This window comes from Tetrao urogallus (assembly GCF_951394365.1).
Source record: "Tetrao urogallus genome assembly, chromosome: Z".
NCBI classification, from domain to species: Eukaryota; Metazoa; Chordata; class Aves; order Galliformes; family Phasianidae; genus Tetrao; species Tetrao urogallus.
In genome coordinates this window covers 68,227,313-68,244,629 of record NC_136816.1, presented here as the reverse complement: position 1 = coordinate 68,244,629, position 17,317 = coordinate 68,227,313, and the positions used below count along the sequence as shown (strand labels likewise).

At 40.7% G+C, this 17,317-nt stretch overlaps 1 protein-coding gene across 1 annotated transcript in view; it reads right to left on the bottom strand.

Moving 5' to 3' along the window:
- The window catches only part of KIAA1328, a gene marked incomplete at both ends in the record, with an annotated part of 180,897 nt that overhangs the window by 98,936 nt on the left and 64,644 nt on the right, over positions 1-17,317 (bottom strand). Inside the window, one exon of the mRNA XM_079548838.1 lies at positions 2,313-2,440. Within this exon, the coding sequence (XP_079404964.1) occupies positions 2,313-2,440 (128 nt within the window). The remainder of the gene's footprint in view (positions 1-2,312; positions 2,441-17,317) is intronic.

The following is a 17,317-nucleotide window of genomic DNA, read 5'->3' as shown; positions in this document are numbered from 1 at the left end:
GGAGTAAATTGAAAGTTCTTGGGGTCTTCTCCCCATTTTTTACCTCCCTGAAATCCCTGCATGCTGTGTTCCTGTGACATTCTCCCATGAGGCAGGACACCTAAATGCAAATCCTGTGCTCACCTAAACTACAGTTAAGACAACACTCAAACAGAACAGAGAGACCAACAATGATCCTAAGAATTCACAGTTCAGTTAAGACAACTGACAAAAGACAGAACCAAAAAATTGTATGTAAATAGTACAGTCATCCAAACACCAGCCTACCAGGTTTGGTTTTGATAGCTATGATGTAAAGGACCATGTCAAGGAAACAACTGAAGCCGTGAAGCAGGACTGTGAATCTCTCCACATTTGAGCTGTGAAGAGAAACAGCATGAAGCGTCTGTTTAAAAGAAGAAAAAAAAAGGAAAATGCAACAAATACCAAAGCAACATATACTGAAGAAATAAACTCCATGTCCACCAGGATTACATAGAAGAGAAATTTGAAAAGGAAAGCTAGAAAGATTAGAAATATTTTGCAAGCTGTAAGACAGGCTGGTTGAAGCATGTTTTGACAATTTCTATCTATGCCTACAAAGCTTTGCACAAAGCAAGAGGGCCACGGTAATTTCAGACCAGTTAGCCTGGAACTGTAGACTCGGTAACCGTAAATGAAATGTCAAGACAAACCTAGAAATAATATATGAATTTGCATTTGTGGACAAAAGTATCTGCAAGTATAAGGAAAAGAAATAACGGGATCGAAGATTAGCTTGATAGAACTTGCACATGAAGTCAGAAAACAAGCTCAGAGAAGTGTGTGTATACACTGACAGCATTTAGGAAGACAGAAAAAGGAGAGACAAACATGGATTGCTGTACTTCAGATGCTGATTTGACAGTTAATAGACTGAAGGCTTCCTGCTATATACATCTAAACATTAGTACTTCTGTGGGATTAGACTGTATACCTTTGTAGCATGCATACCTAGTACAAGTCACACGTATTTTAAGATGAAAGGCTAAAGGTGAAAGATTTCTAGCAGAATCCAATCCCAGGGAAGTAACAGCATCATCCCAAAATCAGCTGCCAAGACTTCATGGGCTCTTCTGGGTGGCTCTCCATCAGGAAACCCAGGGAGCTGTGTATCACAGAGAGGAACACGAGCACCATTCATTCTCAGAGAAAATAAAGACCCTTATTTTCAGCTCAAAAACATCACAAAATGGATAGCAGACAAGCATACAAAAGAATGGGAACAAAATGCTTGTAAAAGCTAGAAGCCTGACAAACAGCAACATATTTTTTAAAAATGTATAAAGTACAATTCCTGCGGCCAATGAAGACAGTATTGCTACCTCGTGAACAGAATTAAAATTGTAGTTCTGCCTCCATGGGCTTCTGAGCAGTAGGATCTGCCTGTGCAATTCTGTTAGCAGGTACTACAGAGAGGACAGAGTCAGGCCACCTTCTGAATGCTATGCTGGCGTCTTCACCTCCAGCCATAGTAGAAGTCTGTAACACTCATCAGGAAAAGAAAGATTCACGCATACAAATCATAAACAGGCATGGTCTGTTTTAGGTAGGATAGACTCTGAATGGAGATACACTGATGGAAACTACTGAAAGACAACAGCGACTAAAAGCATCAGGTAGAGATTGCATAAATTGCTTTAATTTCCAGGGCATCATCTGCTATCAGCAGGGATACAAATCAAGTACCTAGTTATCAGAAAAAAAACCTCTCAGGCAACCACGTTTTCAAGTCTTTGTGCATATACATCTGAGAACCATTTTACCACTTAATTTAACACGTCGTATCTCCAGTCAATGTTTTCTGGTTTTAAACGGCATATATAATTATGGGTCTTCTATAAACAGCTCAAATCAGATGGGCTGCCTTACAGGCTTGAGAAAGTTCTTATTGACCAAACACATCATCTGCAATCTCCTTTTCAGTCATCAAAAGCTACAGTGAAAATTTAAAAGGCTGTATCTATAGTGACTGCAATTATTTCACTACTTAAGAAACAGAAGGGAAGAAAACAGGGGAGCATCTTTTTCCTTAGCAAAAGCATGCATTCCAATGGTTTCTACTGCATTACAACACGGTCAATTAACTTCACCCATTTCATTGATCCAAAACTTGCTTCCTTTTTTGTCTTCCTGCAATCCATGCATTAAGGGAAGGCCATGGGAAACCAATCACAGAACAGTTATCAACACTGAACAATACACGACAACACAATTCAGTTTTAGTTCTAGGAAAAGAGAAAAAATGTTGTGGAGATGTCATAAAAAAGTGACATGGAAAAAAAGAATCTTACCTTCTGCTCCTTTTCCTTGGCAGCACTGAGTTGAGAGAGGGAGAGCGACAGTTGTTCCTGCTGCTCAGCTAGGTACTTCTGATACAGACTCAAAAGTTCCTGGCATTCTCTGTACTGCTGCTGCATAGGTGAGACATCAGAAGTTAAGGAAAAAACACTCTTTGGTGAATAGTTAGACACAAACATAAGCCAACTCTCCCTGCGTAAATCCGATTTAGATCCGTAACACTTCAATTTAAAAACAGATATTGTGTGTTTGAGTACTGCCTAATGATGATAAACCTGTCTAGAGATGAATGTTCAAGTACAATCTTCTTTCTATTCAGAATGGAAAGAGAAGAATTGTACCAAATTCTTTTATCATTGGAAAAGGGACAGCAGGAGGCAGGTGATGACATTGTTTCAGCTGGAACAATTACAACCCTCTGATTTGTATTCAGCAAAGCCAGACACTACCAATGTTTATTTATAAATAAATAAATAGCCAGCCAAGTAAGTAAATAGTCCATTTTTAAGCAGAGACATAGATTCACAAGCCCACATACCCAAATCCAATCTCTTTGCTTGATTACCAACCGCTCAAAAACCCAGAGCCGCAGATGCAGCGCTACAGGCCTTTTAGAGCCCAGCAATGATTTTTGGACAGTAATCTGGAGAAGCAGCAACTATGGTGTTTGCAAGGATATTAGCAAGCAACAGTGTCCTGTCTCGCTTGCAGCATTGAAATTCCAACAGGAGATAAATCTGCTCTTCACCTGTCATTGTGTAATTCCCTCCCTTGCTCATGTAGCATGGTAAACCATTTATGCTCCCTCTTCTCCCCCCTCACTTTTAATTTTGCATGCAGATGGGATAAGGGCTCGCTGTCCAAAAAGATTACTCTGAATAAATACTTTAATAACAAGTCACTGCAATTAAGGTAGGGAACAAAAACTTCTTCAATCTATAAAATGGTGTTGAGTTACAGATTTCCTTAACATTTTTATGATCTAATCATTGCTTCTGGGCAAATTCATGTTGCAATCATTTTTGCCAATCATGGCTGCATAAATAACTCACTGCTTTGTTATTCCCTGTTATGACCCTGCTTGGATTTTTTTTTCAGGCTTTTTTTTTTTTTTTTTCCTCCTCCTTCTTTTGGGGGAAGGGGACACTTGCCAGGATTTTCTTGCTTGCTTTGCTTTGTTTTAAATGAAAGGCTACACCGAGAATAAGCAAAATCTTTTAGGAAGGAAGGAATGGTTGGGTTTTAAAGCCCAGTGTTAGATCAGTCAGGAGAGTTCCTAGCCCACATTTGCTCAGCATCTGGAAATAGAAGAGGATACAAACAATGGTCTAAACAAGCTAATTGCTTTCCAGAGTCAGCCTGCCTGAAGCTTGGGCTATTTTACATTTCAGTTCATTTCGTCAAAGAGCACCAAAAGGCTGAAGTGATTTGTGGTGGTCTCAGGAGTCTCTGCCAACTATGATGTATATAAAAGGAATTTTTTATTCCGGTTGTAACCATAGGCAGTAATGTTTATAGTAGGTGAACATATTAGCCTGGACGCAGGGCATGAATTTTACTCTAGAAAAAGCCAGTTCATTTATACAGCCTAAGAGTTAAATGTCGGTATTTGAAGACAAATTATAGAGAAATTCATTTAAACCCATGTTATGTGGCAGAATATAAAAACAGACAGTCGTATCTTTATCAGTTTTTTACAGCCCTCTTAATTCACTTTGCTTCCAGCAGCCCCTTCCCCACCAAACAGATTTTACCCTCTTCTCCCTGCAGCGAGCGCACTGCTGGCACACCGACAAGCCAAGCTCCCCAATGGCCCTGGAGGACACGAGTGATGGCTGTGCACCCACTTGCACTCTTGCCACTATGTTACCAACAGCCCTGCTTGCAAGCCAGGTGAGACTGCCCTCACGTGCATGGTATGTACCATCAAGGAGATGCCCAAATTATGTTTTACGGAAGGCAGAGCTCTTGCTGTGCACGTGATGCTGTCTCCTCTTACTTACAGCTGCCAAATTTACTTTACACAGCTTAAAAACATGACATGAAAAATTAACATAAGGAAAGCATGCAAGCAAATCCTGATTGTCCAAGAGCCAGTTATGTGACTACAAGTGAGAAGAGCAGCAGTCAGCACGAGCACAAATGGCAGCAGAGATACTCCCCAGATTTTTCAAACAGTCAGTCAGGAATGCAACTATGGCTAAAACTTCCCGTGTTGGCAGACTAAAATCTTGTTCATTCAGACAATGACTCTGCATAAAAACATGTTGTTAAGCCACCAGAGTCCAAAGCCTTGCTTTGCTCATTAAGGAAGTAAACATCAAGCTTGAAATAGGAAAAAAAGACAAAAAAAAAAAAGCTGTTTTTTTTGTTGTTGTTGCTGTTGCAGGCACGTGTATAATAGCTCCAGCTATGGTAATTCTCTGTAATGTGCTGGTACATTTACTACAGAATACTTTCTCACAAAAAAGAAAAAAAAAAAGCTTTAATAGCAGATCTTACTCTTTTTGCTAAAAGCAGCAAGATGATCTCTTTCTTTTTCTTTCTCCCTACAAATTAGCCAGGCAATAAACAAAAAAAAACAAAAAAAAACTGCCACAAAAATATCCAAGTCCTTCAGGTACCATGGGGGCACACATGTACAATGGGAACGCAGTCTCTAGACAAATGCAGAGGTAATGATAAATATTTTCATAATCTGCTTCACAAAAGAAACAAAGAAACAGAAAATGTTATAAGGGTGAAAAAAACCAATAGGACAACAAGTCATGCAGATTTGCATTCCACAGAAAACAGAATGTGCCTAAATGCACACATCAGATATTTCTTTAGGCTTTCAGAAGCACAAATATTGGATTTACAAGATGTTAGTTACCTGGGAGAAGTGGCACTTGGCATTTCACTAAATTGTAGTTTTATATCCAAGAAATATGCATTTGAACATATCCCAGCAATACGTTTCAAACAGTTTGTTAATAAAGCACTGAGGTTGTTCGTGGGAGGGGGGGGAACAAAAAAATACTCTCTTTCATAAATGCAAAGGTTAAGATTTCAACAGACACATTTACACGTCGCATGGCAAGTACTATATACTTTATAGAATAAATTAGTTAATTTCACCACCAAACGTAAGTCACAGAATTAAGAGTTCATTTATGGCTCTTAAGAGATAAAAACCTCAGCGGAGGCAGAGCTGGCTTTGAGAAGAGGGACCGCCAGCACGCAGCGGTGGCATGCTTGCAGATTTCCAGGGAGAGAAACATTGGGCAGGGAACAAAGAGCTTCTTACGGGTGAGGCTTCAGGAGAATGCACAGCCAAACTAACGCTCAGCTGCTGCCAAAGGCACTCTTCAGCTCCCTCCAGGAGCCTCACTCCCTCCATCTGCACCAGCTGTGGAGCTCTCCCAAACCCATTGCTAATCCCCAGGGCTTAGTGAACCGCACGAGTGCATCCAAGGGTCAGTTACACACAAGCACAGCATGGAGGAAGCAGAGGAAACGTTCAGCTGGAAGAGGCAGCCACTTGTCTGGTGGAGTCCCACCACCTCGCTAAGCAGTGGTCCTGCTCTTTCTCTGTTATGCCTTGGGCTTTTGTGTCTGCTAAGATCACAACAAACAAAACCACCTTATTCCCTGCTGAAAAAGTTCACGTTGCTCACACTTCCCTTGCTCACAAGTTGACAGACAGCTGCACACCTTTGCTTCCCCAGAATTTAGAAGAAAACAAGAAGTGGGAGGAAAACGTCACTCAGTAGCATCCGACCTCCCGCAGCACTCCCAGCACAGCTCCACTGCCTCTTTAACTATCGGTAAAGCCCAGCTTAGAAGCTGGAGTATTTTTCCCAGAAAGCTTTTGAGTTCTCCAGATCCACCTCTGTCTCCTTCTATCAGCACACTCCGCCTTCCAGCTGCTCGGACACTCACTGGCTTGTTCATCTGCAAGAGAGGTTTTGAAAAGTACCAACACCAGGTCACTCTCAAGGCTGAGCTGTTTGCTGAAGTTCTGCCTTTCTCAAATCAGTTTTTCTAAGAGAAAAAACAAAAATAGACAATCTTTTTCTTTAGAAAGATTTTTCAGCCTGTGTCATTTAAGAAGCACTTGGTTTTACCACCCTTTATTTTAAGGGAACAAACACATTTAAGCAGATTCCAATCATGGGAACTTAAGGCAAGAAAAAAATGTTCTATGAAATATTATGAAAAGAGGAGAACAGTACTAATAAAGAGATTTTTTGGCCATGAAACTAGCAGCAAAGGCCCTCTTGTACTGTCACAAGACTCCTCCCATAGTGACTTACTCCTCAACTGTTTGTCACAAGCATTTTTGGGAAAGGCACAAACTCCAGCGCTCACATTTTACACTTGGAGAAACTGTGGCACGGGGAGCCTTTGGGCACGTCTGCACACACAGGTGCAGCCCAGCAGCACCATGCTGTACACGCCAGCTCCAGCACAGAAGTCTTGTAGCTGTGGGTAACTCACAGCTCAGGCTCAGCACGAACAGCACAGATCCATCTTGCAGCTGGTTAGCTCTGAGAGCAAGTTCATCCACAGCAACCCATGCAGACATGTCTTAAGAAACTTCCCAAGCATCAAACAAGAAAGATATCAAGGGACCACAGATTTCCATACTTCCTGACTGTAGCTCTGACTTAGAGCCTCCTTCCATTCTGATCCATGTCTACAGGGGAAAACAACAGGTACATCTCCATTTTCAGCAACACGATCCTCCAGCCCCTATATTCTCAATAGCCCAAGAGACACTACAGAGATAAGCAAAGTTGAGTAAAGCACGTAAAGGAATGGGAAAATCAAACCAGGCACAAGTTTAAATTTAAATAAATCAGCAACAACTTCCACTTTGCAGTAGAGATACAAGGAACCTTCAGGGATATAATTTCAGCACATGATAAACAAAGATATTTGACATCTGCAAGCACAATCCAGTAGCCACAAAACAGGGCTGCTTTTTTAATACCTGCTTAAGGACATGCATCTAGAAAGCTGACTAGTTACCATATTAGCAGCTTCAGCAAAAGCCCAAACTTTCTTCACTGCCTCAGGTAGTCCCTTGAAGACAAAATCTGTGGAAAAACTAGAGTGACAAGAAGAAGCTGCAAAGTATCGCTTACACAAGGCTGCTAAAAGGCCCCAAAGAGAAATCTATTCAGATAGCTGCAGGAAGACACGAGCTTGTCCACTTGCACTCCAGCTATGGAGTACAAGCCACAAGAAGCCACGCAGTCACAACAGCAGAGCATCTATCACATCATGCTTAGCTGAATTTAACTTGCTTTGATGTTGTAAGTTTGGTTGGAAAAATGGCACTATACTGTTTCCAGGATGCTGCTGGACTATGCCTGACAACTTGAAAAAAGCAAGCTTATATCTATAGGATAGTTACACCTCCACATCTATAATTTCAGCACCGTGCAGTGCTGTGGCATTGCAACAGTTACTCAATAGCCCGAAAATGCCTTACAAAATGCCTTAGACAAGTAAGACTCATTTAATTCAAGCACTCGATTCATTTAAATGCCTCGAATACAAGGGAATAGAGTTTGCAGAGCCTGCAGAACCACAGTGGGCCACAACAGCCTCATGGCAAACTCCACTGTAAGTGTGCTCAGTCTGAAGTGAACCCACGTTTTTCCATGCATCATTCAAGCAGATATTTTTTCAGTATTTTGACGTGCGGCAATGAGGTTTATTTTCTACCTTAATATTCTGTATATCAATGGGAGAGAGATACCATGCCTTTTGGGAAAGAAGCAATATGTATGTCATTCTGATTTCCACCTGCAGGCTCTCTCTTCTTCCTAACCAAAGAAAGGATTAAAATAATGCCGCTTCAACTACTTACATATGAAAAGTCACATGAATAAAAATAAACTGCTGACATTAATGAATTAACATCTAAAAGGAGCAATTTAAAATATAAACTAAGATATACTCTAAGCTCTTTCCTTTAGAATTAAACAATTACATACTTCATTGCAAGCTGACCCACATTTGATTTTAATATACCATTTGTGTTCAACGCGTATACAATCCTGCATTTTGACAACCTCATCTCAGAAACGGAACAACAGGATTGCATTTCAGGACCAAACCATCCGGGCACGGATGAAAGGCAACACCAACACATTTCTTCAGCCTTTAAAATTAAGAGAAATAAAATAAGTGCCTTGAACCTAGGTGAATCATTGTTCTGTGAAAGGGTAAAGACTAGTAGCTTCTATGAAGGTTTATTATCTAAACTCCGAAGATGCTGCAAAGACTGAAGGTAATAAAATGTTTTATGAACAACTTCACTTCACTCGTTCTTATATAACTGAGTTTATGTGGACTCTTTGGCACAGTGATGCTAAGAACCTGTAGGGAACTTTCTGCACAGCCACTTTTCAATGTATTAAAGAAATCATCTGGCGCAGGTCTGAGCCTTACGAGCCTTCAGTTCAAAACACAATTTCCTCCTGATTCAAAATCCTCAGGAAGCGCAGTTTTGAAAAGACTTTGAAGAAGCAAGTCACATACAATCAGAGTGATCTCCAGTCTGAAGACCAGCAATTACGGTTTAATTTCCACTTGAATATTTTAATGTTGTTATCCAGTCAGTAAATCAAGAATAAAAAGGGAAGATGCGCAGGGAGAAAGGTCACACGGTCCACAAAAGTTAAGAACTTCACTTTTGTTTGACGCATCAGCATTATGTTGGTGAATGCCACAGCTCTCATATCAAGAAACTGCTTAATACATTTCCATTCTGTTTGAAGGGAAATTAAATTTACATTCTTTGGGAATATGGTATTGTAATTAGTTCATGACTTGATTACACTTTGAAGTGAGCCAAGACTGCATATGGTGCATACAAATTAGTTAAGTTATGGTTACCTACCTTAAGGAACGCCAGGGAGTTCAGCACAAAGTTAAGGACAAAGCCAGGGCTGTCCTTCGGAGCTTTCAGGAAGCATAAGGACAAAAAAAATCCAAATCTATTCTCTGGAATACTGACATCAGGTGGGAACAGAAATAAGAGAAAATACAGTTTCTTGTAAAGCTGAACGAGTTGTTTTTGAAAAATCTGCTTCTTCCCATATCACCTGTAGGGCAAATGTTGAAGCCCGATCCTAAAAAAAGCAATTGGAAAAGTTCCTACCCTGCTTAAATTCAGCAGTATGTCTTATTTCTGGTATATGCAATTTTAAAACAAATTCTTCTATTAATAGCCTGAGTTTTACACCATCTACCGAGATGCTCTGCTGCACCCAGATGATGCAATCCCAAAGTTCACTTTAAACATGCTGAAAAACACTGAGATTCACAATACACACAGGCTGCAGCTAAAACTGGCCAAAGAAAAAGATAACAAGTAGGACCTAGAGAGCAAGGAAAGAATTTAAGCCTAAAACTAATTCCCAGCATCACATATGGACTCAGAGAAATCTCTGTCATACTTCAAAAATGCAAAAGCAGTTTAGGGTACATGATTTGATCCCGTGCATAATAATCCTTTCCACAGGATATGCCAATCATAGTGGACAGCTTATCTGCCATGTTCTCTGGTTCAAAGGTGGGTAAGGACAAAAATATCACACACCATCATATGCCAGCAGATGTGCCTGGATCAATAAATGCAAATACCATCTCAGGGCTTGCACTTTCCATTTCAAGTGGAAAACACATCTTCGGTCTTATCTTCATTAATACAAACAAAAGGATACTTACAAGCAAAGAAAGAGGAAAATAAAGGCTTGTTCTAAAGCCCAGCTGTGCTAACGACTTTTTCTAATGAAAAGGAAGGAAGAATAAAACACACACAAGGTAAGTTGGGCCACTATTCACAGCAGTGAAAATGTGCTTTCATAACAGTGAACATAAAGAATCTGATGGCAGAAAAACTAAGAACCTAATTGTACAAAATACAGACCCCACAGATCACTGTAACCAGGCACCGGCCCTGGCACGAGTCATAAAAAAAATGAGTGTGGCTTCAGAACTGCAATGGCAGGAGATTTTCCCCACTGGTAAGTTAGAGTTTGTTCTAACACAGCTGCTCCTTTTAGGGGAGCTTTGCCAATGTCAATAGCAACTTTCTGAATTCAAAGATTTCTCTTGGCAATTGCTTAGATGGTACAGCTACCCAGCCTCTTCCACTAGAAACTGTTAAGGAACTTGTTACTTACACATTTGTGTATCAGCCAGTAAATACATGGTCCTTTTTTGTGGCGAAAAGGAGCCTGGAGATTCAGTCCTACACAGTTTCTGTGCAAAACAGCTCCAGCACCAGAGAACAACACCACGCATTTCATCATGTACTAAAGAAAATAATCTCAACCTGCACAGTTTCAGAATGCGAAGCCAAATAAGCAGGTATTGCACCTATCACTTCCCACACAAAAACAGTGCTATTTTTTCCCCTTTACATATTTAGAGCACAAAATTAAACAAATAAAAGGAATACTGCATAATTTAGCTTTCATTTTCTATCAAATTGCTCATAATTGTAACCATAAAATGATAATATTCTACCATATGTGCATCTGCAAAGCCGACAAAAGCACTGGTCAGCCCCTAGCAGAGCAAAAATGAGCCTGTGGCTCCACCTAGCGACCGCCTCGGAGATTGCAGCCCGCCGAACAAAACTCGCACAGAGCGCTTGTCAAATTTGGAGGTGAATTTTCTTACATAGAGGGATCTAACACTTCGCTTTGAAACACGAAAATCCGCCGTGCAATCCTCCTCAGATTGCAGTCCTCCATCCACACAGTCGCAGCTTTACATAAAATACCTATCACTGGAAAGACTTGCTGTTTCAGTGGCAGGCCTTTGTGAGAATTACAAATCTTCTCCAGTGGCCATTGCTGTTTACACAAAGCCGTTTGTCACGTCAATACTACTTGATATTAGAGCAGCCATGTTCTTTGCTCTAATTTGACAATGGAGCTCCTGGCAGAGGCCCGAGGAGAGATAAGGTGCTTTTAGCCCATGCACGAATTGAGGTATGTGAGAAAGGACTCTCAGCCTGTTATGTTTAGACGCAGTAACAGAGTTATTTAATGGGATAAACGTGAGCTCGAGTCAGATGCATGGAGAAAAGGGGATGAAAAGACACAAGAGAACTGAATGTAAAGCCTGAACTTACTGCGGCACAGCTCAAATAAAGAACGGCCAATCAAAAAGGTGTATGTTTTCAGAGAATGAGGATGTAAGAACACAAAGCATCAACTCTTTTTATAACAAAGCTAATCACGTTTGGTCTCAGTTCCTATCAGAATGGGGATCACCTGAGAACATACAGTGCTGTCTGTCTTGTTGCTCCTCTGCAGGAAACAATCCATCATCGTTCTTAATTTTATATACTTGATGTCTCTCACCGAACCTTTTCCTTGCAACTCTCAAATGGGGATAATGCTGACAGAGAAAAGCAGGCTCTGCTTTAGCAAAGTAGGCAGCTCCCACTATTTTCAAAACAAGAGATTCCTTGGTCAGGTCCTCTCTGGAAGGAAACCTGGCAATGATAGAGAACTGTTTTGTTTGTCGCTATCCCACATGCTTGACTCTCGGTGTCTTACACAGTCTGCATCAAGCTTGGTGTCTTAGTTTCAGAACTGCTTTCTTCAGAGCGCCTGATACGATGCGGTGTTTTGGTTCTAGGAGAAAAACAACGCTGCTAACACACCAACGCCTGCTCTTGCTGCTAAGCGGTGCTGCACAGAGCCAAGGCCATTCTCAGCAAAAGGCCCAAGGAGCTGAGGGGGAGCAGAATTAGGACAGCTGACTCCAACTGGCCCCAAGGGGTATTCCCTACCATACGACATCAAGCGGAAGGAGTTTTGAGAGGGACGGGCATTTACCTGGCTCTCTTCTGCTATTTGAGGGCAGGGCATTGGTTGGAGTGTGGTAAGGAATTGCACCATTTGTTACATACATTTATAATAGATATGTCGTAAGTATTATCCTTTTTCTTTTCTCTTAGTAAATAGTTTTATCACAACCTATGATTTCTGTTTCATTTTTCTCAGTTCTCTCCCCCATCCCTCTGGGAAGCAAGCAAAGGATTGTGTGGTGCTGAGCCACCTGCTGGGTTAAACCACAGCACTTGGATATTTCAACTTGCTTTTTCCCCCCTTCTAAGCCAGAACATACTCAGACAGGAGAGTATCTGACTACTGCAAATGGTACAAGTGGTGAGATTAAAATCTGCAGACAGTGATGGGCAGAAATACAAAAAACAAAAAGCCAGCAAGTCCAGAAACCAGCATGTCCTTATGGAACTGCCTTCAGTGTTATAACCAGAACAGCAAGAATGTAAAAATCACAAATCAGATCATTCTAGATAATTTTTTTCTTTTGGAACTATTGCTATTTTGACAGTCTTTCTAACCTTGTTAGAACACAATCTGTTTGCAGTGCTGCTGATGAAAGAAATGCAAATGCTCCTTTTCCTAAAAGGCAGCTGAGGTCAAATCAAATTCCATACAAGCATTAACGGTAATTTTCAAGGAGGAGTCCCCAAACAAAACAAAACAAAACAAAACAAAACAAAACAAAACAAAACAAAAAATAAAGGAAATCTCTCCTATTAAGAGTGTTGCAAAGATTTTCTTCTGCATAACAAGTGCTGTACACATCTCTATGTATAGAAGTGCTCCAGAAAGACGTCAAAGGCTTCAAAAAGTTAGTTCCTTCTTGTAAAAACTGCCCTTAAACACAGCAAACTGGAAAACACTGCTTTCACTGAACTGAAGCCAGTGAAGAAAAGATTTAGTAACAGCCTCATTATAAGGTTCATTGTTGTAGGACTATTTAATATACAAGATTAACACATCTTATCTCCCACTTTCACTGAAACCTATTATACCCCTCATTAATACATGCACATTTCTACATCATTTACAGCACTAAGGTCTCAAATAATATTGTCTGAAATGGGGTGTGTTCTGCTGCTTTTCCTGCTGGTTGGCTATTTTTCCAGTAACACACTCCAAAATAATCCTCACAGCTCAAAGCAGAGGACATGACCAGGTAAACTAAGCAGGGCTGTAAAAACTGAAATAAATTAAAAGTAATTTGTTTTGCCTGCAGTCTGGATTTCATTTCTTGGCTTAGGTTCTCTCATACCCAGACCAAAATGCAACGCATGTACACACAGTAAGACAGGAAACTTCCAGCTTCCCTATCTAATGGATAATGACATTCTTTCCTCATTACAATTCAAGATTTAGAAAGTGAACCACAGCTCCTCAGATTAACAGGCATTCATATTTCTTCCCATCTGGATCACTGGAATGGAGAAGGAAGCTACACCACGCAAACAATGCAACACTGTCCCAGATGAAACACACACAAACATTTGCACCTGCAAAATATACCATGGCAGAGCAGCGCAATGTACCTTAACACCACAGACAGGGAAGAATAGACATTTTTACATTCTGACTCGACTAAAAGGATCAGTTTGGTCCTTACTCTCACACAGAAGGGAGACTTGTTTTGTGCCAGGTAAGTACAAGGGCTCGTTAAGACACAAGCGCTCTGTTTCCACTGGAAGCACTGCAGGACAGAGTGTGTGCCGTTATCCAGAAACAGAACACATGAGGTCAGATGTTAACAGTCTTCTGTACTCCTGCCCACCAGGTTCCAGACAAACAAAAGGAGGTGGTTTTCCACTGAGTTCCCCTGTACTGTGAAACTACTCACCGCGGGGGGCTGTGAATGTTTATGTGGACACTCCTACACAAATTTCTAACAAAAAAATCCATTTGGTGCTATTAAATAGAGAGACATATTCTGACTCTTTCTGAATGGGAGGCTTATTCACACTGGGAGACAAAAAGATTTTCAAACCAAATGATTGATATTTATTCAAGAGGAATAAAACAAATGACCTGGAATGGTTCCACGGGGAAGCAAAGAACTTCTAGGAGCCCCATGAACAGTGCCTGGGATTTTCTCCCATTCTTGGAGACTAAGATGCTTAATCTGGCTGACTAGTTTTGTGCTGGAAAAAAGGTTCTTTCCAGGAGAACCTATGTGTAGTGACCCACTCGCACTTGCTTCACTCTTTTTTTGAAGCTTATATGCCTTCAGGTAAAAACAAGCTTCATGAAACTCTACAAGTACAGTCTCCTGGGGAAAAACCATAAACTTCTCATCCTTGTATCCTCACACTTACTACCACAGGATAATAGCTGGCATTCTGGAGGTGTTCCCAGTCTCTTATGTGGAGCATGCCAAGATACACAGCTGGATGAGTTTCAGCCAAGCAAGTCCAACATACTGGTGGGGAAGGAAGAGAACCTCTTCTCCACTGGTAGGGCTTTTTTTCTTCCCCCATTCCTCCTAAAGGCAGATTAGTAAGTGTCAGCCTTTAGGACATCAGTGCTGGAAGCCCTTTGCTTCAGAAGAATGCCAAAAAATCAGAAGTGCTCATTGGAATTAAAAATAGCTGAAAAGAGTTTGCACAAAGGCAGCTACTGGCAGCAAGAAAATGATACTTTCAGATATCCTTCTCTCAGTGGATTAATATTTGAGTAAGCAAATAGCTCTTTGGCAAATTCTTCTATTATTGGAATACAGACAGAATCACAGTCAGATGCTTCCATGCATACAGCCACACTCCATAAAAATAAAAACGGGAAATCTGTGATTCAGGGCATCTGCAGATAATGCAGGGCTCACCACAGATGCTTGGAAGAGCTCAGTCAAGTCAGTTACTGAAAAAGCTTTCTAATAAAATATATTCCCATGATTGTCATAAATTTCTGAGCCATCAAACCAAAGACATTAGAAGGAAATGGGAAAAAATGCTCAAGAAACATTAAAAGATTACATACATTAGGGGACTATAAATATCTGAGAAATTATGGGTATTTTCCAGACCAACAGGTCATCAAGATAACCTGCACACCAAGGCATATTGGAATGTCTGTTTCTCGTCAACAACTAGGAAAAGAAAATTAGTGTACATGACTGCCTTGCAAGGGCCCTAGACTCAGTCACTGGCTTTCAAGAAGGGCATTATGAATAAAATAAATCCTGAGAACCACTTACTTTTCTCACAGAAGTTCAAAATGCAAGACAAGAAAGTGTTCTGCATCAGTAAACTGGAATACAAGATCCTGCAGGTCTCAGGTGACATTTCTGCCATGTCCCAGGCACAAACAAAAGCTTTCAGCAAACAAAGTGTTCCCATTGATAAGCATTGGTGAGACCACAGAGGAATGACTGCTCCCAAAGAATTAACTTCGAAAGTGCAGAGTTAATTTGGATGCCAAGATTGCAGCAAAGCTGCTCTGTACCTTTCCTCAATTTCAATAGATCAAGGAAACACTCTTGCCTTTTACATCTCAAATGGAAATTTCATCTGATGTTAACAGTTAGGAAGATCCATCACTGCAGTACCTGAATAGCTTACAGATATCAATGGACAAGGCTGTTTGGCATCATCCTGCAATGTCAGTCTAAGAGAGGGAATAATTCATAAAGGGAAAACTCTGCAGCTGAGCTGCAGAAAAGTTATGAGACTTTGGTAACTTCGCTGAAGTCCATGAGTGCAGGTAAGAGAATTCATGTGCAGCAGATCTGAAAGCACTTTCCACTACAGCTTCTAATGTTACTGTTTTGGGGCAATATTCTGAACTCCTATGCTCTGCAATAGTAATGAACCATTGTGGTCAGACTCCAGAGTCTTATCCCTTCCTAAACCAAACATCTTCCGTGTCTGTTTTTATCTGTTGGTTTGTTTGGGGGTTGTTTGAATAACTTACACAGTTTTCACCAGTGATTCACTTCATGTATTCTCTCCCTTGTCCTTCCAAGGATTGAGATGAGAGAGAACGGAAGCAAGTTATGGGCAAAAATTAAAGCATTAACTGTACCTTAACACGTCTGCCTCTGAAGTGAGAGGGAACAGACAGCACCAAAACATCTTCAGATCTGACAGGTTGCTCTGCTACCGATCTGCACTAGCAGGTGAGACATGTCACTCCGTGACAAGTATCAGAAATAAAGGAGCTTAATGAAACTGCAAGTGTTTCAAATGATTCCTCTCTATCATGAAACAAGAGACAACAAGCAGTTCTAACAAAACGTGGAGATTTTTCTCCCCAGAGCTGCAATGCTTTAGAATTAGCACTTTGTGTGTGCATGTTCTTTTAAAGTCTGCATTTATTAAGGAGCAAAACAACCATGCATCTTAAATGCCAAAGAAATACGGATCCATAAATAATGCCACATTCCTATTGGTACCTAATCTAAATATTTATGTAGTAATTTACCAGCAAAAGATGAAAACTATTCCTTAAATGTTACATTGTACTAAAGGTTACCCACGTGATATGTTTTTACCATGAGGCTCTGAATTATGCTGAAGACAAATTTTTGTTTCCAGTGTAAGTTTTGGTGCTGAAATGGACAGTCAGAGACAGGGAGTCAGTCACTTCTCAAAGATGAGTGCTCAAGTTCCAGCTTGCTCAGTGTTGTTTCAGGCTGCCTCGCCATAGGCCATGCAACTCAGCAGCATACTGAATGAGAGAGCAAGGACCATCTTCTTCACGACTAGAAGCACTAGAAACAGACCTGTTAGTGAGGTTTGGTTCCAACCACAAGGCTAACAGTGCAGACCTTCACTTACAATTGAAACCTCCATTGACATAAGCAACAGCCAAAAAGGCTGTGTACACATCCTTATTAAGAGAAACACAAAATGGAACAGCAGAACTGCACCACTAGAAATACATGCCCACAGATTTCTAACAAAAACTTAATCCTTCTCTTCCCAGTACTTTATGTGGGAATTCATGATCCACTCCTCACACACTCCTATGAATTCCACTTCTCTTTCTTTCCACATCCTGCTACAGCCATCACCATATATTTATGGCCTTAACCATTGCTTTTGGTTCTTCCTTAAGCTCTCACCATCAGGCCTTCTATTCCTAAAACCTTTAATATTAGACAGCTTCCAACTTATCTTCTATTTTCTCCCTTACGC